We start from the raw sequence: 23,931 nt of genomic DNA on the forward strand, positions 1-23,931 counted from the left end.
AAACGACAAACAGCCTCAGATATGGCTTGGCTCTTCGAGTTTTGACGTTTCACCCAAGCGTGTGGCAGCTCTAACTCAAGTTCCTTTACCATGGGAAGTTGGTTGGAGACCTTCACAAAGAACGGCTGCTCCGTTAAAGAACCGGGATTAACACGAAAAAAAATTACAACCTCTTCCCATTCAGTGCACTCTGCACGCGCTGGGCCCGTTGAAAAGTCGCGCGGCATTGCTGCACACAGTTCTGTTTTCCAGGCAACAAAAAAACTCGAGAAAGTAAATTTCATCTTGAGAACGCCGAATTTGCAAGGTCTGTGTGGTCCTTTGTGAGCGCTCGACGAAATGAGTTCCGTGAATGGCCTCCCTTGGCTCAAGAGCTTTGAAAGAGGTTCGCACGCCTATTCACTAAGAGTGTGGTTGCCCAACACAATAGCAACTGTCGCGGAAAGAGCCTTGAGCGCTTTAAAAAAATGTATTTGCGCTTTATCGCAGGTATTTGAAACCTTTGAAGCAATTAAATGCGACCTGAATCAACTTTCACGCCCTAAAATTAGAACGCATTTCGCTCTTACGAAACGCGTTGTGCTTAGTCGGTTGAAATCTATGCAATGATTCTTGCTATGTGAGCTGCTAACTTCTACGTATAAACTGAGGCATGGTGCTGGTCATTTCCTTTTTTTTTCTTTCTTGAGGCGTTAAGCTTTTGAAACTTTAGGCCAACGCACAAGGTGAGTTCCATTTTTCCTTGTGCTATAACGGCACTCAGCCTTCTAATTGGGTAATCACATTAATATCATGCGCTGCTCCTCGCTGCTATCTTCATTTATTTGATGCAATTACTTGACCTAATAATAGGTCTTTTAGACAGTTATCCTCTCTTCATGTTCACTGTGCAATTTCTTCACTCTACCGTCAATATCATGCCGTTCCATTGGCACTCTCATGACTAGAAGACCGATAAGACTAGAGCCAATGTAACGTGACAGCTAGAGAATGTGTGCACTTTTAATGCAAAAGCGTACGATAGCATGGGCCACTGCAAACGTATAATGTTGGTAACTTGTTGGGAAAACGATTACTTTGGCTGTGGCATTATTGATATTCTGACACTCTTGCTTCAACACGACGATGTCTACAATATCTAAAACCTAGTTGTTTTGTCTAAAGAATACATATGTATGGTCCAGTCACGGTCGCCCTAATAAACGTACGCGTTCAGGGGAGTTTGCTCTCGACCATGAATGCGAAGTTCCACAGCGTATAGTTCTAACATGACACAAGCTAAGATGCTAAGCTAAACTAACGTTTGATGCACAAGAAGACGATCATCATCTTACGTGTGCGGCCGTGTTTTCTTCGCATGGGTCTTGTCAGTACTATACAGCTCAAGTTCACGTCCCTCGTGGCCGTTGTGAATGGCAGGATGAAAGGAAATGTGGTTAGCTACAAATCAATTGCATTCAGTGGCTCTTACTCATAGTTAGAACGTCTAGCAGCAACTTGTGTCGAGCATTAAACCACACCTGGTGCGAGCAGCGGCTACGGCAGCTGCTACGGACGTCCCTGAAAATAGGGGATTTGGAGAGTACTTTTATTCCACGTGGAACTCACCGGAGGTTGCCTGCACTTGCGTCCCCACGTTTTACTCAGCGTTTCTTAGGTTTCGGTGGCACCCCTGCGAGTGAAGGGCCTCTGTCTGCTTCATCCGCCACCACACTCGTCTGAGAGTGCTCCACTACAAGGATGAACAGAGAAACATAACATAATCGAATACAGAATAAATCTATACCATAACCCCGCGGACCAAAATCCATACCTAAAGATATTGGCCGCAGGCTCTCCTAGCAGAGCACTGATGCATTACATTCGTACTAAAATAAAAGCAGACAGTAAACGGAGATTATTAGAAGCTACACCAGTACATGTGTTTGACGACAAGGGCGGGCTTACCCGCACGGAAGAGGTTTTCTTGAATAAGGTTATGGCCAACGCTGCATACACACCACACATACTTGAGAAATGGCACCAACCCAGACAAGCTACGATTGCGAAGACTTACACCCGATGTACACATTGCCAGGAGTCATGCAGAGCAGACTTGGAACACCTCATTTGGAACTGTGCAGCTTTTTCACAAGGGAGATCCAACATTCAGCATCTACTACACGGAGACATTAGAACACTAGGAATTGCAATACAAACTAACCCTGAAACACAGAAAGCCATTGCGACATATGGCAGACAAAGTGGCCTGTTTCGAGTAGTGTAGAAGGGGTCGACCAGCCCATTTGAGAGCGGCGGACCTGAACATGCACCTGAGCCTGCATAAAGCGGAAGATCCCAGACTGAGTGAAGAAGTGTTTCAGCCAACAGTCTGGGTACCCACATTCCCTTCCCTCCTAACCCCATCAGCGGCCTAGAGCCGTCCTCTTCCTTGAAATAAAGGCTTTATTCATTCATTCATACCATAAGTGTGTGCTTGAAATCGTTAGCAGTTGCTTGCAAGATTGTGCACGCAGTTCAATCAAAGTGTGCGGAGAGCGCTTCTGCTGCCGCCTCTGTCCCGCGACAAACGAACGGCACCGTACTTAATTTCAAAGCAAGCACCGTGTTGAAGATCGAGACGCTTCAAAGGGATCTAGATGCACGGTGCTTTCTGTCTTCTTTCTGTGCCCTCGTTTCCCACGATGTGGTTGTTTTGCCAACTCGCCCATGCCGCTACACATGAATTACCAAATAGCGTGTGTCACTCAATAGACAACTTTCTTTTCTTAGTCGTTTCTAAACATTACTTAGAACCGATCATCAGTTAAAGGTAAATATTCTACCTTGCCGAACAAATGAACATGGTGACCGTTTTATTCTGATAACTACTAGTGAATGGTGTCGCTTTCTCATCTCTGCAAGGAGCAGAATGATGTCACAAGTTTACGAAATTCTGTGAAGAGACTTGTTTGCACGCACAAATTATGGTTCCCTGTGTGATGTATCCGAACTACAGCAGTATAAAAAATTGTTCGTTTATCCTGAGAGCGAAGTATTGAAAGCCATAGCGAGACTTAGCGTTGTGCTTAAAGTGTGAGAACACTGGCGTGTTAAGAACCATGCTAGGGATGTTTCAGACCTCGCTCCTATACAGGGCACGAAATGAGACGGATTGAAAGCCGTAGGCGTTTGGCAGCGTCTATCAGAAGGAGTATATAAGTTTAACATTATGTTTATTTTCCATTGCGCTAATACCATTGTATGAACCATGGTGTGGTATGCACACAGCGGGTCACGAGGAACGGTAACGTGTGCGCACAGAACGCTGACGTCATCAGCGGAACGTCACGTTGCGCCCACTTGGCTTTGTCACTATTGGAGCCAAGCACGCTGCGCGTCTCTTCTAGAGGCTCTCTGAAGGCCAAACTACACGCGCGCATGCCGGCGCCCGAATGATTGATTGAATGCTTTATTATTCCACCGAGCTGGGTGGGGTAGGTAGGGGGGGAGGACGAAGCAGTCCCGGCGCGTTGAGGACGGTGAGTCTTTACGGCCTCAACGGCCAGGCGGATTGCTCGACGCTGGTCGTCTTCAGCCTCGCTCTGGAGCAAGGCGTCCCAGGCTTCTCTACTGTCAATGTTTTTCTTGGCCCCTGGGGAGCCAGCACACTCCCATGTTATGTGGTCTAGCGTGCCTTGTTGCTGACAAATTTCGCAGATGATGCTCATGCCCGCGCGTCTTGCGTTTGCCGCGCCCGCAAGCAATGGTGGTTTGAGCCTACAAGACACGCACCAGGGCGCACGTCTTGCATCATTGTTTTATGCGAAGCATATTACTAGAGCTCAACCCAGCTCCTCAGGCGCGGCGGTGTCACCTTCAATGACCTTTGACCCCACGCCATACCACGTGACACCATGACGTCACGACAGAGGAGAAACGGGGCTCCAACTCGCGCCGTCGCTCGCGGCGTCGCGGCGGTATATAAGCAGCTGCGCTTGTTTCTAGGTGGCTTTGGCTTAACTCTTGCAAGATGGGCTGGGTGGGAATCGAACCAGGGTCTCCGGAGTGTGAGACGGAGACGCTACCACTGAGCCACGAGTACGATGCTTCAAAGCGGTACAAAAGCGCCTCTAGTGAATGCAGTGTTGCCTTAGAAACGAGCTGTTTCTAAGGCTCAGGCGTGCGTCGCTTGCTCAGGCGCACATTTCGTTGCCGCGCCGAACGCTGCGTTGCTCGACGCTCACTGCGTCCAATGCCCGGCGCGTAGTCGCTGCGCCGTAGCCCATTGTCTTACACCCCTTGGCGGGTCGACGGGAACGCTGTCGCGTTCCACTCTTGAAGGCGAAGCAGAGTAACGCATGAGTTGTTTCTTCGTCTAGCCAAACCAAATATAGCCAAGCAACAGCAGTTCACCAGGCTAAACAGGGGTTCAACAACTAAAATAAAGGCTAGTATGCTTCGCATCCTGGGCTTAACCTTAGCTAAGCCACAGCCATTTTTTTTTGCCCTGTGAGACATCATTTCGCAGTTTCGTGGGGCAGCCTCGCAAGTAATGGCGGTTTGAACCTACAAGACACACGCCAGTGCGCGTCCACTTGGCTCACATTTTCGCCTTGATAGACGTAGTTTCGTATTTTTGTGAGGCAGCCAGAGCACCGGTATTTGTTCGGAGATGATAGACAGTTTCAGAATAGCTTGTTGTCTTACGTACATTAAACGCAAGCACCTTCATGGGATGTTGGGGTGTGCGTCCCTTGAACACTTTTAGTTTAATCTACGGAAACGCAAATGGAAGGAGGCGTTATTGAATGTGATGTTAGAAATTAATCTCGCTCAAAGAGAAAATGCGGCAGCCGTGGCACCTTCGAGTCCCAGATCCAGTCACCAAGCATGACGTAATACGTACGTGATGACAAGCTTCGCCAGCGCCGGCACAGAAATTTTGATGTCGTAATTTGCCCAGGTTTATTCGCAGCTTGTTGTTCTGGTCACTACGAGGGTTTGCGGTCATAATCGCGTTGTGTGATCACAGTATCAAATAATATTGTATCTTATTTTTCTCGGGCACCGTCTTATAGACATGAACGGAGGCACCATATTACTGTATCGTCGGTAAACATTCCTTAGTACACAACATGGGTGAAATCGCGCTTGATGAACGTTTCCTAAAAGCGTCCTTCGCCCACAATCGGTATAGGCGCTGCGAATAAGGCTGCTTTTGGCCCCCGTGATTTATAGTTCAGAATGAATAAATAAGTGTGTTTGTTGATCTTCTCTGAAAAACAAATACCGCCATTATACTGGTGCGGACTCCCCTTATTTGCCATCGGAGAGAAGCTTCCCCTAACCATGCATGCCGCTCAACTTTTCCGCGTAGAAGCTTAACATATTTTAGCAAGTTGCCAACACGCAATAACCGAGAACTGTATCTGCTCATTGCACAAACCGACTGCTACAGATGATAGCTTTTCACTCTGCGTGCTTTATTTGTTGCGCGCCGTCTGCCACAAGAACCAGACGACACGCGCCGCTGAAAACCATTGTACTGAGCGCAGCGCCACTTTTGTGTCATGATGCGAAGAAATAGCGGACTGCGTTCCAGATGGATTGTTCGGCACACCTACCCCTCTATAGCCACCATTACCCCCTTGTAGCTATACAGACACGTCTTGCTAGGCCTACGGTCGCTGAAATGGCAGAAGGATCTCAGAAATCAGACGTGCTTTGCGCCCATGACTGAGGTTTCGTGTGAGTTTAGCGAAAGCCAAAGCTCATTTCAATAGCTCCTGGCGATCAGCGCGAGTGAGAACGTAGCCATCAGGAGAATCCACGCTGAAGCGGGAGCCATTGGTGCGGCCATGTTGGGCTACGCTATACCTTAGCGTACGTAAACACTAGTTATCTGTGCTTGCGGCGCACTTGGACGCGTACGATCTGTCCTGCACCATCTGCGCATGCCTGAGGTGCATGGGCGCGAGCTTTCGTGCGCTGGCATGCGTACGTGCAATTTGACATTTAACCCTTCATACGCGCGCCACGTGTGTGCCTTCAATAGTAGGTCAGCATGACGTCGCCGACGGCAGTTCCGATGGCGCAAATGGGCGTGAAGTGTCCGCATATTTGAATAAAATTATAGTACTCACTCCTAAGGATCTCTCAGAAATTCCGTAAACCTGAATTTCCAATTACTTTTTTTTCGGATGGAGGAAGCCTCCCTTCCGATAATCTGTGCTGGGGCGGCCCTTACACTTCATACAGATGGGACTAGGGTCTAAGACCTGGAGGCCCAGTGAACAGTCCGAAGGGTGCTGCTGCAGCTACTACAGCGGATATTCAGCACCTACTGGGCATCGGCGGCCCAGCGACGCGAGAAGCTCGAGAAGAGTTACTAAGAGCTACGACGCTACGAACGGATCGGACAAATTGTGATCGGCGTTTACTCATTCACAACAAATTATCTAAGCGATTACAGCAATTTCTGCATGAAGAGCGCCTCCACGCTTTTATTTAACTACGCATCTAGGCCACAGATCAAGCTGCACGCAAAAAAAATTACTGCATCCGAATGTGGTTGTTCTAGTCAGCAACCAGTCCTGCAAATTGGTGCTCAGCAGTGCCCTTATGAGAACTAACAGCAACAGTCTGCTCAGTTCTGGCGATGTTCATGTTTCTATTTCTTTCTTTTTTTACAGGTAAACCGCTGACCACCTGTGCACTCTCCTCGCTCCACACTTTTCCAGTAGCAGAATGCAGTCGCAGCTGGTCGCCCTTACCTTAGTAGTCATTTTCCTTGTGGGAACAGTGGTGGCTGTGCCCTACAACAACTACGGTGAGAACGCTTGGTCTTCAGCAGGCTTATTTTACAGTTGATTTGACCGAAGCGTTGACATGGAAATTCGGTTGCAGCAGCTGCTGTTTTTTAGCTATTTCTTTGGAGCACCTTCGCATATCTTCCTACTTTACTGAGTAGTACACAGGCGATAGCTGAAGTGTCATTCCATGAGAGAGGTAATGTGTTAGAAGTACAGAGTGTTACATAAGGTTATTGAGTGCTAGTTATAAAATTAGCCAACGAACTTCGAAGTGGACACATACATTTCGTGGGGCTTTGCGGACTAAATGCGCTTAATATATTTCATGATAATTGTATTATATATTATGTATTATATAATGTTAAGGTGGGCCTGCGTCGAAGCCATAGTAATACAGCAGCATTTTCGGGGCCGTCAGCCAAACAAGAGATAAGAATCTGACAAGAAGCTCCCGCAACATGCCGTAACACATCGTAGTGAAACGGTAAATGCAGTGCTGCGTGTACAAATGACTACTCAGACTAGTTAAGCGACGAACGTTTTAACAGAAGAAAAGTAGAGCCGTCATCCGAAGCAGTTTTTTCTCTCGCGTGCTACAGTGCATATGGGAAAGCATAAAACGAAAATGGTGTTCAAAAAAATGAGGGAACTGATCCTTTTTTCCATGTGGCCGAAATAAACAGATATCGTATTTACTGTTCTTTTTTTTTTTGTGGTTGACAGATGACACCCTCTTAGATGAATACAAGCAGCGACTCGAGAACTATTTGATGTCTGCTGACAAGTAAGTGGTTTTGCTCCTTATTTAAATTTAGAGGAAATAGGGATGTGCCACTTTCTCCGGACAGTGTGCAGGCGTTGACACGGTTGCGTTATGTGTTTTGGGTAGGTGCTATTGTCTTCAGTGGCTATACGTTGTGTTAATTCAGATGATATAGGATTCTTTATGCGATGTGAATACCCAAACGCGCCAACCTCAGCAAAAAAAATGCATCCGCATACTTCATGGCACACATATTTCTTATGTTCTTGAACATATAAGTGTTATTACAACATGGATTAAGGAAAATGTGCAGAAATTTCACTGTAGTTGCTGAAGTAAGAAAGTATGACGATGAACGCTATCAAACTTCACTGGAACCGATGACGAAATGAATGTCAAGAAGTTTGTCACACAGATATTTTGAAGAAGAAAGGGCTTTGGTCATCTACGTTTAATACATATCGAGTAAATTCTCTATAACTTGGCTGGCGCAAGTTACTGAGCAAATATTTCTGAATAAAAGCTCAGAGGCTGTAACCAACAAGATAATGGCATGGACCTTAATATATTAGCTTCATCAATGCACCAGACAAAAAGAAATGAGATGAAGCGCCCCCTGCTCTTCCGGGTTTTCTGTGCTCGATAAATAACATCGCTTTTTTGAGAACTTGGATGACTAGCTCGTGGAAGTTAAAAAACAGTGCGGCCATGTGTCTGGCCTCAATCAACTTCCTTTGATCTCCCAAGTTAAAAAAAAAATACCAGCAAAAGAGAACACAAAGCACCACTGCTTTTCCAATTTCCGGGATGATTCCAGACCGAAAATGCAATGCGTAAACCTCCTATTTTTGTAGCTTATTAATACTTAGCTTTTCGGGTTATCGGTGCTGAGCAATGTGTGGAAAATTTGTCCGCTACATGGTGATCAAAGGGAAGTTAAGAACTTTCTTTTCACGATGTTTAAAGGTTGAATGGAACAACACTCCCGATGTTGCTGGAAGTGGAAAGAGAATGAAGAGAATGAAAGCAAACTGAAAATCATGTCTTTTGTAGGTGAAATCAAATTTCCAAACTCACCAAGGAACCAATGAAACTAAATCATTTCTGATAAGAGGTGTGCTTTATTGTAAAGGAACATTATTATTTTTCAGCGCATAAGCGGTAGCGTTTCACTGGAAGAACAGTGAGCAGTGCTTACATTTTTGCGATGAACACAGCAGCCTAAACTTATTGCTTTCTGGACAAATCAGTAGTTCAGTATAAGAGACAATGGAAACTTCCTCATCAGCCCGACTTCCTTCGATATAGTCCGCAAAACACTGGCTGCGGCTAAATAGCTGGACGACTGTTTCATTAGATGTCATTGAAGTTCGTGTGCTAAAACGCGTCAGAGGTACTCAATGGAATTTACACATCTGCTCATTTTTTACTGATTCTCTCGCATGCCGAAGAATGTCTCAAAACCTGTAGCATTTCTTTGCCTTCAGGGAATTTCTGCAAGCATATTGCATTTTTCGAGATAGGAAATGCAGTTTGTACATTGCAGAGTGCGAAGACGTTACTGTGGCCGCAGATAATGGTGACAGCATTTGAAGTGAAGTGGACTTGAAGGCTTTCGCCCATATCGGCGGAAATTGTTGTTAAATAACATCTGCGCAACGAATTCTGTAACGAAACGCCGGCAACAGCAATATCCTAAAGTAATGTATGGGAAGAAAGGCGCATCACGCTACAGGGACACATGCATGATTCATGCGCGAATTAGGAACATATTTTACAAAGAATTAACGAATCTCACTAGGATTTATGATCAGCTCCCCTCCGCAACGAACGCTCGCGCCACTGTTCTATTGCGATCACGATAACTTACCATTTAAAAGACGTGCTTTCCGCGGCTCCTTTTGCAAGGAGTTGGCTTCGTCATATTGAAATACGATAATGGCATTAACAACATGTTACTCTCTGATATTTTATGCCACTGTAAGTGGTAGTGATGTCGTTTTATTCACTAAAGGAACTAGCACATACGCAAGCAAGAAACAGAAGGCGAAGAACCACAAGCACGGGATGGCAATATACAAAGCTACAACTTATGAGCAGAAGCCCACAAGATTCTTCTGCCACAATGGCTGCATCCACTTTAAAGCAAAACGGCAGTGAATAGTTTCTCGAAGAGCATCATTTTCTCCGCAGGCGCAGCTGTATCCGACGGGGTGCAACCTGCGATGGCCGGCCCAACGACTGCTGCAACCAGTCGGCTTGCCGCTGCAACCTCTGGGGCACCAACTGTCGTTGCCAGAGGGCCGGCCTTTTCCAGTCGCTGGGCAAGAAATGAGCAGGCCAACACGGCTAACAGCGGTCCACGTCGGTCCGGCGCAAAACAACAACGCCGTCGTCTCTGTGCTCCGGTGTGGATGTAAAAAAAGAGCTTTGTGTTGTCTTCACAAATGTCGTTCACTGTCGTACATTGTTGAGTGCACGCAAGTGGCAGTCTAGTTTGTGTACCGGACGAACAAACTCTGTGGGGTTGGAAGTGGGACAAGCCAAAATGCGGGCATAGTCTTCGTTTGTTGCTGTTTTCCTTGATTTAGTTTTCTCTCTCCGATGGTCAAGCAGAGCGTCAGCGTTTGATGCTAGTAATGACAAGTAACGCTTCGCTCTATTGACTGAGATTCGGTCAATGAGGCCCTGGGTAACATAGCAGTTCATACATTTTCTTTATCGTACAGGCAAACTGCTGTTTATTACGAGAATAACACATTGTTCTGCATATTTGTAGAACTGCTGGCACAGTGTAATGGCGCCGAGATACGTGTGTGCTGCTCTAGACGCAGAAGGTTTGAATCATTCTCGTTCATGCCTAGGCTTGATACAGGACCGAAAAAATGGGCATTCTATGAATAAAACATGGCGTATTATCTTTGCTGTTTAGCATGTTTAAAGTGAAAGGCGTTATACTTTCTGTATGTATCATCTATATCGTAAGCATTGTGTTCACATCTGTTTGAGAAACTATGTAGATTTTATGGATGTCACTCAGAGATGTGAACCCAGGGTGTATTGTTGGCTTTACTACCTAACAACGTTGTTGTCAGTTAGTGATTCACTGTGATCTTGATGTCGTTGATTGTTGCTCGTTAGAAAGAATTGGTATCCTTACGCTTATGTGACTGTTGAAAGACAGCAGCTTTGCATCTTTCCATAAATTGTTGGTATAACTTCGAATCGTCGTTGCTTGCATTTAAACTGTACGAATTAACTGTTATTTCGCTAGGATGCGTAACACGTACTGTATAAGTATCTTCTGAATGATCATCATACCGTTCTTGTTATTCGAGGAGAAATTTAAGAAAAGAGGGTCCCCTCCGTAGTGGTATGTTTTTAACGCTGTTCGATACCAGTATTACTGTTACTTAAAGTCGTACAAATTACGAAAATCATCGAACACTTTGCCGGAATATGTCTCTGCGGAATGACATCTCGGAAGCTCCATGGACATCGCTTTGCTGAACCTACATCTACGTGACCATGGCGACAACCTCAAACCATGCCATAAAATTTTTCGACGTCGCTGTTTTTCCCTTCTTGGTGTTTGCACCTATGTCTGTCAAAATATGCACAAGCGCTCCAGCAAGATCCCGCGTTTCCTGCACGTATGTAACCCCCGCACACTGACATACACTTTGCCGGCATTGTTAAACTGGTGTATAGAAAAACCCGAGTGTATCTTTCTCCTTGAAACATGTCGTCAAAGAACCAATGACAAAGCCATGTAGCTATTTGGCGTCGCCCTTTCAATGCAATTCGCAGCACAGCATGAGAACGCATGCCGGTTTGCAAAGAAATTGTATAGTTATCCTTCGTGACCTAACCTTTGCACAATTTCACCGCCCCTCCTACAAAAAGAATCAATTTGAGCATTATCTACACATAGAAACAGAAATAATTCTCTGTTCACTTATTGAATGCCAAAAAAAAAACGAAGACACGGGATTTGAGAAGAGAATTACGTCTACTTTGGCTGACAGTGAAAGTTTCTCACATATAGGTTGTTCGTGCAATAGGGCTTCCTGGGCCACGACCTTCTGTGGCTCCCTTAGAGGAAACAAAAACAGAGGTGACAAACGACTACCCCGGGGTCGAGAAGCTTGAACGATGCTTCGAAAAGACACGACTTAACCAAAGGCTCTGGACCTGAACGTGTGACACTTGGATGTACCTCTATCCCATTCCTCAGCACGTATTGCCGTTTCCATCCTCTATGCGTGATCCACAAGAGCGCCGTGCTGTTAAACCGTGCTGCACGTGCTGCTAGTGGGCCCCCAAACAGACACAATAGTGTTCCTATTGTCTATGTTTCTTTTCTCTTTGTCGATCTCATTTTTGTAGTCATGAGTTGTGCGTGAATAAAGTGGGCATATATTTTCGAGTCCTTTATGTTGCGCGAAGACCGATGATTTCACAGGTGCCTCAAGGTTGCCTTTCATGCAACAAAGTAGGCTGTATGTTGTGGCCTTTCCACAAGACGCCCCGTTGTACTAACAGATTGGGTATGAAGAGGACAAGTGATTGAAAACACCCATCACTTCGCATGACTGTTAACTTCAAGAAAGCGGATTGCACTCTGCCTTCAATGCACGCTTTTCGACAAATGCACCGAGAGGTCCTAATGTGGCCTAATTTTTAATCACTTTTACTGACGCTTTGAGTGCATTTAGACGTGCAGCTGAGCTCGACGCCTCATTGAAGTGAAAGGCAAGGCGTACAGTATATTGTAGAACTGTTCAAACGTTGTCGATCACGGGGTGCTGCTGCGGCCAACATTTTGACAAGGGAAATCGTTTTCTGCGTGGCGAAGGAACGTTTCCTTCTGGAAACGCTGGCTCCAGCAACTTTCCTTGTTTGACCACTACTGATCAGTTCAAGCCTTCTTCTTCCTGTGCACTTCCCATTTAGTAGTTTAACGGTGAGGAGTGAAACGAACGCTGATAGGAAGACCAATATTTGGACAAGTTTGCGCCTGCTCACGGCTGCAACAGCGCTAATAGGACAAGGGCCAAGAGAATGTAGGTGAGTGGTTTGAAAAAGAAGGATCAGGAGGTGGCTCGTTTGGTATCCTTTTGATATGAAGCGAGTTGTACCTTCGTAGCTTTTCGGTGCCTGATTTTGCATGCATGCACAAGCGATTGCTTGTGCAAGCTGAAGAAACCTAGACTACGTGCCACTTATTATTCATATAGCGTTAGCCTTTCCTACAACATGTTTAAATTTGCGCGCGACAAGTGCTAAGAAAAGCACCCTGACGCGTACACAGTCATAGGACTCCATAGTCTAACAATAAACTGTTTATTTTTCGAGAAACTTGTGAGTGTATACGTGATCGCATCGCATTCACAAGAACACGCGCTCCTGATTTCATAAGCTTCATAAACAGTTCATACTTTCCACATTGCGTCTTGTGCTGGTGTACGCTTCAATCTGGCTTCTTATTTAATTCTTGCCCACAAATATATTTACGCTTAGCCAATCAGGCCACTGTCTAATTTCCGCACTGTACTTTTTTGATAGTCCGAAAAGCAAGAAAAAAAGAATAAGAAAGAAAATAAGTTGCTGCTCTAGCCCTTCTCTTTCTTGGCCCTTGTTCTAGTCGTGCTGTTGAAGCCATAGCACATATGTCTACCTATCGTCTATATATAAGTATTCCTCTATCTAATATATATATACTGCCACTTTGCTTTCAGTTACCTAAAGAGTAACTTACGCTGAAGCTTTCCTCAGTGACTTCAACACCAAAACATGCAGCCTACGGAATTTGGTGAAATCGATATGGGTGTGGCAATAGAGGAAGGAAAGAACTAGGCGGGAACATTACGCAACACGTTTTAAGCCCAACGTGGTGACCCAAGATGTGATCGCCATGTCACAGCACATGATAGGATTTAGTGCACCCGCTCTGCATACCTAGCCACGGCCAGTAAGCCGAACAACTCCGAATTGAATAAAAACTACCGGGTACCAAACATTCTAGGCCAGTACGCTGAACCACAGAGGACATATGTTTGGCCGATATGGCGAGGGAAAAATCGAAAGGAATGGCATAGCAGTGCGTTTGCTTGACATGGCTGGCAGAGTGACGCATTACACCCTCGACCACCTTATTTCCTTCCTCTATGCGTTTGGTACACTGATGCGACGCACATTCGCCGTGACGCCTTCGATCACTTATTGCTGGACAGCCTCAGCCATGGCCTCGTGTTCGGGTGTCCACCTCGGCTGCGGAGGACATTGGTTCCAAATAACTCCACCACCGGTCACCCATTGGTTATCCAACAGGGCACAGGCGTCCTCCGGTTCAACACTCGGCTTTCCTCCCGGATGAACTGCGTTTCGGAAAGAGCCCTCACACCGTTCGCGTCCCATGGATGTCTAATATTGCTCCTCATAACGAATGCTCCTCATAACGAGGCTTGTTTGCACTGGAGAATAGAAGCGTAACATTCACGAGCTTGTGCTCGGCAAAATTATGTTGAAACCACAGAGGAGTGATGAAGCATGCAAGTAGTTTGGAACGTCAATCTAGGTTAAAGTTAAAAATCACAGTTGCTCAACATTGATCTGAAGTTCCTCGATATGGCGTGCTTCATCATGAGATTGCAGCTGCAGTGCCTAAAACTCCGGAATTTAGATTTCTTGAGCTTATAATGTCTTCTCCTTTGCTTCACATGTTTATTGTCTGGTGTCGGAGACGCTCAAATAATACTATCGTGCACCTCCACAACGAACTATTTTACAATGAGATGAGCTGTATAAGGATGGAATAACTATGTCGATGTTTTATTGGGAGCTCTATGGTGTGAGGCTTTTACAACGAAGAGACCTATGTAGCGAATGATTTTGGAGGCCCCAAGCAATTCTTTAGAAAGGCGTTCGACTGTAAATGAAAGTGTCGCAGAAACTTCTGGCCGGTGCAAGGTGCCTTTTAAATAACCACTTTGCCGCCTCACTTATCTTGCTCTTTTCACACGGATGCCCACGACTGCTTGCCCGAAAAGACTGTTGTGTCAGCATAGGACGCATAGCGATGTGCATAGCACCATCAACACCAGAGCGAATCACCGCATACTCAAGGGACAGCGATGACGCTTCGCTATGTCCCACTACAGCTCTCAAGATAACTGTGGTGCACAGGACAGAGGCAGCACGTACATTAGCACATGCAACAGCATATGGCATGCAAGTCATTGCCACCCTACAAAAACCGAAGGCACAAACTATCGCGAAGAAGAGAAATGCCATCAGGACAATTAAAATAGTAGGATCAATAATTCTAAAATTGCTTTGACCAATTCTTTACCTTAGCGGAGATGATGTCACACCGAAGTTTCATTCCCACAGTTGATTATGCCACTTCCTCAAAACAAATTTAAATGCGTGGTGTGAGTTAATTTTATAGCTTTATTTTTCACTTGGAAGTTTGATTACAAGTCTTTCATGCAGTGCGCGTACTGCAGATGCAAAACTTTAAGCTGGTTTGTTCGTTGTCGCTGCTTGCTCTGATAACGCTATAACAACAGTTTATTTCAGATATTTCACAGCTGAGAGAACGGAATGTTTTGTGGTATAGTTACCCTTACGAGTCTCGTCGCGCAGCTGCAAAGGTAGCAGCAAAGCTGGCTACTGGTGTGTCTCGCTTTGCATGCACGTGCTTAGTAAAATATCAGAGGAAACACGTTCTTTAAAACAAGTAGAATATCGACATATACATCTTAGTTTATCCTTTTAGTCTGTTTTTGCAGTTCGCTGGAAAACGAGGAAAATTCTAGAAAACGTGTAAATCATTGCGTCTCTGGTTTTTCCCAGTTATACTACAGTCAACAAACAAACGATATTTACGAGCTTGATGAGTACATGCTCCGTTTAGTGGAGAGGTCGGCGGATTAGCTTGAATGATTGGGTGCAGATTACTGTCAGCTCCGTCAGGAACATTCCCAAAGAAAGTGCAAGACCTAAGACCAGAGAAAAGAACGCTCCCTGCATATCCTCAAGTAGGTAAGCGGCGGCTTCCTGGGGATCTTCGGCGTAGCATCTGGTCGCGTTGAATATGTATGGTTGCATTGGCCTAACCTGGAGGCCCATCTCAAATGCTCTCCTCAGGCTGCAAACAAAGAAGAAGAAGCGAATGTTGGAGTAGTTATACTTGCTTCGTTTTCTGTGCACGTTCAGTGTGTGCCGCAATGACGACGTGCCAAAGTAGTCAAGCTTATACATCGTGCATCAAAGAACCGAGCTCAGGACCTACAACACGGGGGCCACACCGCGAAGACCGTTCAAAGCCTACAGCAAGTATAGGCAAATCACATTTGTTCTGAACTTGAAAAATCACCGCAAGTATTGGCCATGCTCACGCAGTCCTAGTCAAAGTCAACATGAGAGCACGAAAACGGCCTGCAGACAGGAGCGAACAGCGCGTCATTCACCCTGCTGGCTCCTCTCTTACATTTTCGTTACTTGTTTGGCCTCCCGACTCTCAATTCATAAGTGTGGCCATATGTTGTGCTGTCCCCTTCCAGGCCACCGAGGTCATTCCCTCAATAAGGACGTTTTCACTGCCACTAATGATGTAGCGGTGGAACAGGTGCTCCAATTTCGCCGAGAGCAGACCGTTGCGCCATCCTGCTCCAAAACGGCGTTTTAATGGGAAAATGCGAAACGCTTGCACCAGAAAAGCGTACAAGTTTCCTCGCTAGTAAAAGGGAAGCCAAAACCTAAGTGTGTATCGACCAGCACAACCATCACAGTGGACGCGAACAGAGCGGCCATAGCCGCGCACCGTGGCCAGGGATATAGCGGAAGATATCGATCTTCCATTGGCTGTTTTCCTCTCTGACGGAGGTTCCCGTATTCCAACGCCGTGTAGTCTTGCTTTTGCGGCCTGTTGTACAGTTCCGTATTCCCGCACTACGGTGTCGCGGAACTCGTTTGAAGAGATTCTCGGATCAAAAAGCTGTTTTGGATAAGGTTCCGTCGCACATTGTTTAGCATAGTTGTTGGCGGTGCGACTTTGGGATATCTCGTAATACGTTTGCTCTATCACTGGCTGGGGAAGGAGGAGGAAAGACAGAGGGAAAGACGTAGAGGCTAGCAAACCATGGCTAAACACTCAGTGTTCTTCCCCTCTGTGAAGAAGGATGACCTTGCTGTGTATTTAAGGTCCTTAATATGACAAACTGCACCTCCGCTGCGGGTCCACCTGGCACTGCACTATTTTGGGGATCTGCTAACGTGTGGGTAGTTTGTGTCTGCACACGGACATGATCCTGGGGGAGCTAGCTCTTAACGGCGTTGTTGCTATCATTTGGTATTGCAAGACCTTTCCTTGCAATCCTGCACGCCCGGAATGGTGGATGTTGTGGTCGCAACTTCAACGGTTTTCACGTGGCCCAATAAACACTTATGCAGAAGAGGCTTTCCACGTCGGAAATAAGGAAACCTCTGGACGTATTCCCTGTAACGCCAGTTTACTTGTGCATGTCCTATAGGCTACGATCTTCCGTATGCGTCCCGGTTCTACGATCTCCATTTTACATTGCTTGGAGCGCAGCGAGCATGCGAACACACGCCTTGTTTCAAGTCAGAATAATAGAAGTGGCTTTACACCGCGTAAAGAGAAATAAATTCTGTTAAAAATAAATGAAACTAGCCTGGTAGGATTCATCTTCTTGTCGCATTAGTAAGCATAAAGCCGGCTTTGCTGCATTTGTCTACAGTTTAAGCTAATATTGAGACATCGCGCAAAAAGTGCTTATCGCGGCGCCACATCAGGTATTCGCCTGTGCCAAGATTTTCGCCGAAAGTTCGAATGGCTGTTACACCACTGCTACTAAGATGAGTGCAGTGGAAGCTGGTTATTGCTTAGTATCAGGGTACCGGTGGCATGCATGCTAGTTAGGAAAGTGCAGTTGCCTCGCGTGACTGTGGCGACGTCTCTTGCATTACACATTGAAATAAACTGTTAGCTACCTTATTTCTCAACTCTATCAAAGAAGCCTTTACCAGCCCGCACAAGTGCTCGTGATTTCTTTGTTCTCACGTGCGATAAAAAGAAACGTTCAGCTAATTATGGAGCCATAGCGAGATACGAAACCTAGCTAAACCTGATCCAATGATTTCCGTAGGAATCATACCGTTTCGCGCGCCATGTCGAAAACTATTCTCAGAATTGTGAGCCAGCAATTCCAAATACATAAGTTGTTGACCTTGCGCAATAAATAACTATGCCACTCCCTAATATTTGACAAATTTTCATGCGTCGGATCATGCTGAAGGCTACTGCGTGGCGCTATAAACTGTACTGAGTGGCGCAAGAAGTGAAGTAAAATAATCTGACACAATGTTTTAAATCATTATGATTCTGAATTAAGAAGTCTTAAGAGCCGTGTTCTTTACAACAATTTGGGTTTCTTACACTTCGTAGGAAATATCGTCAATTGACAGAAGAAAAAAAACTTAAGTAGGATTTCCTACTTTATTCGCCTCTGTTTTTTTTTGTCATTGTAATGCAAATAGTACAAAAATTTCACATCATGGGGAAAATTAGGGCTAAGATGGTTTAAGAATAGCTCACGCTTACAGAGTGTTTTGCTAAGACGGGAGCGAATCAGCGCTGAAGCTACGGATGACACATGCATATTTTTCTCTCTCGTTCTCTTACTTCCTGCGGTTTATAACATGACAGAAACATTTCTTTTGGTCGGGATGAAATAAGTCTTTGCAGTGTGATCAGCGAAAAAGGGGGAGGGGGCGGGTGCTCTTTAATGAATCTTGCAGAGGCCTGCCTGGCGGCACGTCTAGCATTCTACTCCAAGTGGAAATCATGATAATGCAATCCAGTGCACTTCACAGAGTCGCAACATCCGGAAAACATAGTACGGCACGTAACACAACGACTTGTTAAAGTGTCTCTTTGAGGCAAATATCCTTCAGCAAATTCAAGAGCGCCTCCTTCGCGCTTAGCGCACAAGCCGCGCGAGTCCACGTGCTAAGCACATGCCGCTGTTTACGATTCAAGTACCTTATTTCAATGTGAACCGGCTGCAAAAGCAATATAAACATACCATGTGTTCCAGTAGATTGGAGACAGAGCACAGTGGTAATCTCATGTGCTTAGTTTTCGAATAGCGAGTATTTTTACTACTCACATTCAGGCGTACACGGTGCACACATTCGAGGTCATACCTGTCGAAGCCACGTGGCACGCGAAATTGTTATACGGCATCCCATATGCAAAAAAGGCCCGTACATCTCTTATGACTCAGTCTACTAAACACGCTATCAGTGCCACGTAAAGCAAGACACGAGAGCTGATATGTCGCGCGTAGAGAAATGTACCTCTGAGTCTACGCTTGTCTATTCGACAGAAGGATGGGAAGGACGAATTCTTCGCCGTCCCTCCACAAAGAAGTGCTTCCTTTTCACTAAGCGAATTGATTATTAGTATAAAGGAAATCATATACCAATCTAGCCTTACGTGTAGCGTTATGAAGTCTCGCAAATTAAACAAGGAATCCGGCATATCCAAAATTAATAGGCTCCTTTAGTGTGGCTTTACCTGTTAAACTGAGTATTGCTGCATGCTTTCCAGAGTTACCACAGAACAAGGGCGTGGTAGGCCCATTAGGGCGTGCCGACGAACACACTGTTCAGATTGAAAGGACAAACACTTGAGCCATCCATCTTCAGTGTACGTGTTTCCATTGAGCTAACCACAATTTCCCCTACACCAAAATGACAACGTGCCAAAGCGTACGCTGTAATTACGTTTATGTGCGGCAGTGTCGAACGTTGTGCAATCTCTGAAGTTTTTATTTTCTGGCGCAGCGGGACAGACATCCTCAAAATACGCAGTAGTGAATGTGCGCTTCGTACACTTTTCTTGCTACTGCGCATTAAAAATAGCGGGGGGGCTATGCAAATGACAAAGAGAAATACAGGAACTGCATATTCAACAGTTGGACTCCGCCTTAACTTTGGCGATGGCACAATGCGGTAATGCTTGTTTCACAGTTTCACGCAACTGCTTATTCAGCAAAACAAGAAATGCCGTATTTTCCAGTTTATAGTCCACCCCCGGTACACAGTCCACTGGGACGGATTTGGGCTTCATATAAAAAGGTTTTCTTCGCTAGTAAACAGCGATCAACTACGACATAAACGAGGTGATATAGTTTGTATGCAACCAGTGGGGTATACATTTATGTTAACCAGTAAAAGCTTAGGTCATTTATTGCCTGCACATAGGAGTCAATACTAAATGTCGTCAAAATCACTCTCACAGGGGCTGCTAGAAAAAAAAAAGCGTCAGTAATGTCACATTTGACGAACGGCTCCATAACATCTTCATCGCCTTCAGAATCTGAAGTTCTTACGCATGCTGGACTACATCGAGCTTCAAAAATCTATGAAGGTGCAGCATTCGCTCACATATTGTCACGGTGTTTTATATTTTAGGGTGTATACTTCTACCCCCTAAGAATATCCAGAACTGCCAGAAGGAGCCAGAAAAATTGTTTTTGCGCAACAAGGTCCACTGCGGAGCTTATCTTGATTTGTGATTTAGCACGGCAAAAGTACGCAGGCGCCGTCTGACCTCTTTATCTTCAAGCGCGCCTCCCATATTACGAATAAAATTATCCATAGTCCGCCCCCATAGATGTGGGCACCCCGCGAAATTACAGCTTTTGAGCTTGTGTAACCCGTATAGTATGTTCGGGAAGACGCGGTAATAATTAACACATCAGGAAGCAGCATGAAGGTAATGGTTGAGATGAGCGTTTCCTTTTTAATTTTTTGTAACTGTGGAGAAATTTGCCGCGCAGAGTAAATGAGACAACGGTACCTCGTACAAATTTATTCTAAAACCTGCTTCATTATTAACTGTTATTCGCACACAAAATAAAGCGTGCTGTTTGTTGTGCGATATATGTGTTTGCAGGAAATGCAGTAACGGTCTTACAGTGAATCAAGATGAAAATAAAACAAAGATCAATAGCAACACATGTTTGTAAGTATTGTGCACCACCATTTTGCAAAGTTTCGTTATAATAAAGACTTTGTAGTTCAAGAAACAATGTCGAAAAGCGACTGCTATGGTCAGGCTTTAGGCAATGGTAATGGCACCGATGCGTGTCAGACTTATACGGGAAACCTTGCACGTCACTGAAATGCCTTGAACGAACCAGCAAGTCAATGAATAATACCTGATTAGGACTCAAATGGTGCTTTGATATTTAAAGCCTGATGCCGTAGTACGTAACGTAATAAAGAACAATCAAGGCCAACGATTTCAAGCGGATTAATAAATGGTTTCGTTTTTTTTTACTAGAGGCTTTCTGTGCTTGCACTTTAGATGTTCACTCAACGTACAAATATTCACTGTACCCAATGTTTCTTTCTTCACTACTTGCTCCCCCCCCCCCCAGAAACTGAAAACACAACGCGTATCTTCATACCTGAGGCAAAGCGGATACAGAGAACGTTGCAGAGCGGACGTGAGAAGGTATGCTAACGTCCTCGTGCCCCGGCGGCAAACCATTCCACGCGTTCGCATGAATCGGCGAGGCACCCGTTAAGCCGCCACAAGCAAGCTAAACTTCCCTGCATTCTCTAGTACACCCCCATTTGAAGTTGCACCGCCACCCCACCACACAAAAAGGGGGAATTCCTGAATGTCCGCCCATGGGACCACCCACCCACCATGCACAAACCAGAATTCTGTGGCGTACGCAGATAGGGCCACCCAGCTCGCCCCACGAGAACGGGAATTCCTGAGCGGTAACACAATCAGTCAGGTACGGTGAAACTTTCATTTCATTTCATTTCATTTTATTTGTGCCCATTTACAAGCAAATGGAGGGGGCCAAGGTAAAAGCTGCTTTTTGGCAGCTTGAGTGGTCCCTGGCCCCCTTTACATATTGGCAGACCGGTGGCAAAGAACACTTTCAGAAATGAAAAAAGTAAAGAACAGTGGGTTACATCAAATAAATTACATTTCGTTCATTGAATGCATATGGTTTTACGGAATCATGGCGATTTAAATGGTAGTTTTCGCCAGACAGATGAGCTCCGATGGTGTCAAGGCATGGATGTCAATGCCGGCTTCTAGGCAAGAATTTATTAGCCGTGGCAAGGTATTTGCGACCATTTGATGGCCGTAATTTGTCCTCGAGAAGGGTATGAGCCATTTTTCATGGCTGCGCGTCTCATAAGTGGGTGTATTCTCTTTTAAGTTTGCTATATTTGTAATTAAGTTGCTTCTATTTTTTACCTGAAAGTAGTAGGTGCGTAGGAGGGTTTGTTTGTAGAGATGATGGCTTTTTGTTATGTTGTACTTGGCTTCTAAAGAAACCTTTTGTTTTTCAATATGGAGCGCCTCGTTTCCAGCCATTTTCCTCGCTTCTGGGTTACGTACTGCGTCTTTATGGTGCGCTTGACGTCTGGCTTCAGGCCCTTCCTCAGCATCATGCCCACTGGCTGCAGGTACAGGCTCTGACGTGCTCGCCTGAAACTGCAATGGCCACGCCTGGCGTAGCGAGCCGCCAGCGTGGCGTCCTGGAAGTGCCGCTCGTGCAGGACCACGTGACCTCCACCTTCGACGCGGTCGAACACGTCATCCAGCACTGCTCCGGGAACAATGGAACCTTGGACGAGCACTACATGGCGTTGAAGCTTTTTGAAGAAAGCAGTTTTTGGTTTCTGTATTGTAAGAGAGAGAGAGGGGGGAAATAAAGAAAAACGCGCATAGGGTAACAGGACTTGATTATCAGTTTTGCTACCCTGAGCTGGGAGAGGGGAAAATGCGAGTATGCAACCTAAAGGAAAAGAGAATGTAGATCCCTAGGGGGAGCTTTATAGAAAGGTGTAAGTCTTACAATTATTAGCGCAGAATGCTGCTCGAAGAAAACGCAGCACCTTCAGTTTTGACTCTTCTTTTGATTCGTACCTTTTGTGCACGTAATGATTGTACCTTCCGAAGCATCACCCTGCTCGCGGGATGCCAACACAGCAGCAAGTGCGTTGAATACGTGCATTACACTCCAAGCTATGGTAGAATACTGGCTCTTAAAAGGGTTATGGAGGTCATTTAAGAAATTGCTGAAGAATAGCGTAAGAAGTAATGCATCGATTATAGACAAACACGCAACAACAATAGAAATTTAACATTCCCGCAAATGACATAATGAGAATCATCTCGTCACTCATTTTATGCCACTAGAGCTATTCCTCCACAAAGATAAAGATGGAAAGAAAGGCTCGTATTTGGCATAGGCCTTTTCCTGTTTGTTGCCCTATACGTCGGGATGGGGTTGAGAGAATGGAATAGGGAGAGGAAGGCTGAGGGAAAAGGCAGGAATTCTGATTATTTAAGTGTTCTTGACTAGACACAGCCTTCTAAAGTTAAAAACTGACAGCCGTTGCATTCTGGTGCTGCACAAGCGCCATTATATAGCGCTCGTGTGCCTTACTCGCCTGATGATTGGTTCACGTTCTTTACGACGTAGGAACCTCGGACATAATATCAAAAGGCAAAGGCAACTGTCAACTTCCAAGTGAAGTTTTACTACGGAGACCACGTCTTTTCGACGTAAACAAGCGAGACCTAGAATCTATATCGCGAACACACAGGAAAAATATACAACAGCGATTACTATTTATTTATTTATTTCATTTATTTATACACACTGCAAAAAATTATGGGGTTTTACGTACCAGAACCACTTTCTGATTATGAGGCACGCCGTAGTGGAGGACTCCGGAAATTTTGACCACCTGGGGTTCTTTAACGTGCACCTAAATCGAAGTACACGGGTGTTTGCGCATTTCGCCTCCATCGAAATGCGGCCGCCGTGGCCGGGATTCGATCCCGCGATTTCGTTCTCAGCAGCCCAACACTATAGCCACTGAGCAACCACAGCTGGTACATACTGCAACCCTAAGACGGCTATCGCAGGAGTGGGGTACAAAATTCAGGGTGCCACGCACACAGAAAAAAGGGGCACACAAGTCAAAGGTACAAGGCACACAGCAAAGCACTAGTGAACGAAATATGAAAAGAGAAAAAAAATGGTCTCACGTTATACACATATGCAATAAACATGGCATATAATACATTGTCCTAGTATTCATGGGCATGAACCAGTGATTGCTTTAACAAAATTATCAGGTGTCAGTTTTCGTATGTTAGGGGAAGCTTCTGTCAAAGCCTAGGGGAAAATTCTATACACACAAATGCAAAATGTAAGCCCAACACTAAACGTGTTTTCATTTCGCGACATGATGGCTGGCAAGGACAATTTGTCTCGTGCGCCATGTTGCGAA

At 45.4% G+C, this 23,931-nt stretch overlaps 2 protein-coding genes across 2 annotated transcripts in view; one reads left to right on the forward strand and one right to left on the reverse strand.

Annotated features, from left to right (window-relative positions):
* Positions 1-11,994, forward strand: part of LOC126544564 (U8-agatoxin-Ao1a-like) — a 136,527-nt gene extending 124,533 nt beyond the window's left edge. Inside the window, exons 2-4 of the mRNA XM_050191915.3 lie at positions 6,675-6,811; positions 7,518-7,578; positions 9,751-11,994. Of these exons, the coding sequence (XP_050047872.1) occupies positions 6,730-6,811; positions 7,518-7,578; positions 9,751-9,892 (285 nt within the window). The 5' untranslated portion in view covers positions 6,675-6,729 and the 3' untranslated portion in view covers positions 9,893-11,994. The remainder of the gene's footprint in view (positions 1-6,674; positions 6,812-7,517; positions 7,579-9,750) is intronic.
* A 2,998-nt stretch (positions 11,995-14,992) lies between these two features.
* Positions 14,993-23,931, reverse strand: part of LOC126543589 (ionotropic receptor 93a-like) — a 33,031-nt gene continuing 24,092 nt past the window's right edge. Inside the window, exons 6-7 of the mRNA XM_050190698.3 lie at positions 22,025-22,308; positions 14,993-15,712 (exon numbers count right to left, since the gene is read on the reverse strand). Coding sequence (XP_050046655.2) covers positions 15,475-15,712; positions 22,025-22,308 — 522 coding nt within the window. The 3' untranslated portion in view covers positions 14,993-15,474. The remainder of the gene's footprint in view (positions 15,713-22,024; positions 22,309-23,931) is intronic.

This window comes from Dermacentor andersoni, chromosome 10, assembly GCF_023375885.2.
Source record: "Dermacentor andersoni chromosome 10, qqDerAnde1_hic_scaffold, whole genome shotgun sequence".
Taxonomy (NCBI): domain Eukaryota; kingdom Metazoa; phylum Arthropoda; class Arachnida; order Ixodida; family Ixodidae; genus Dermacentor; species Dermacentor andersoni.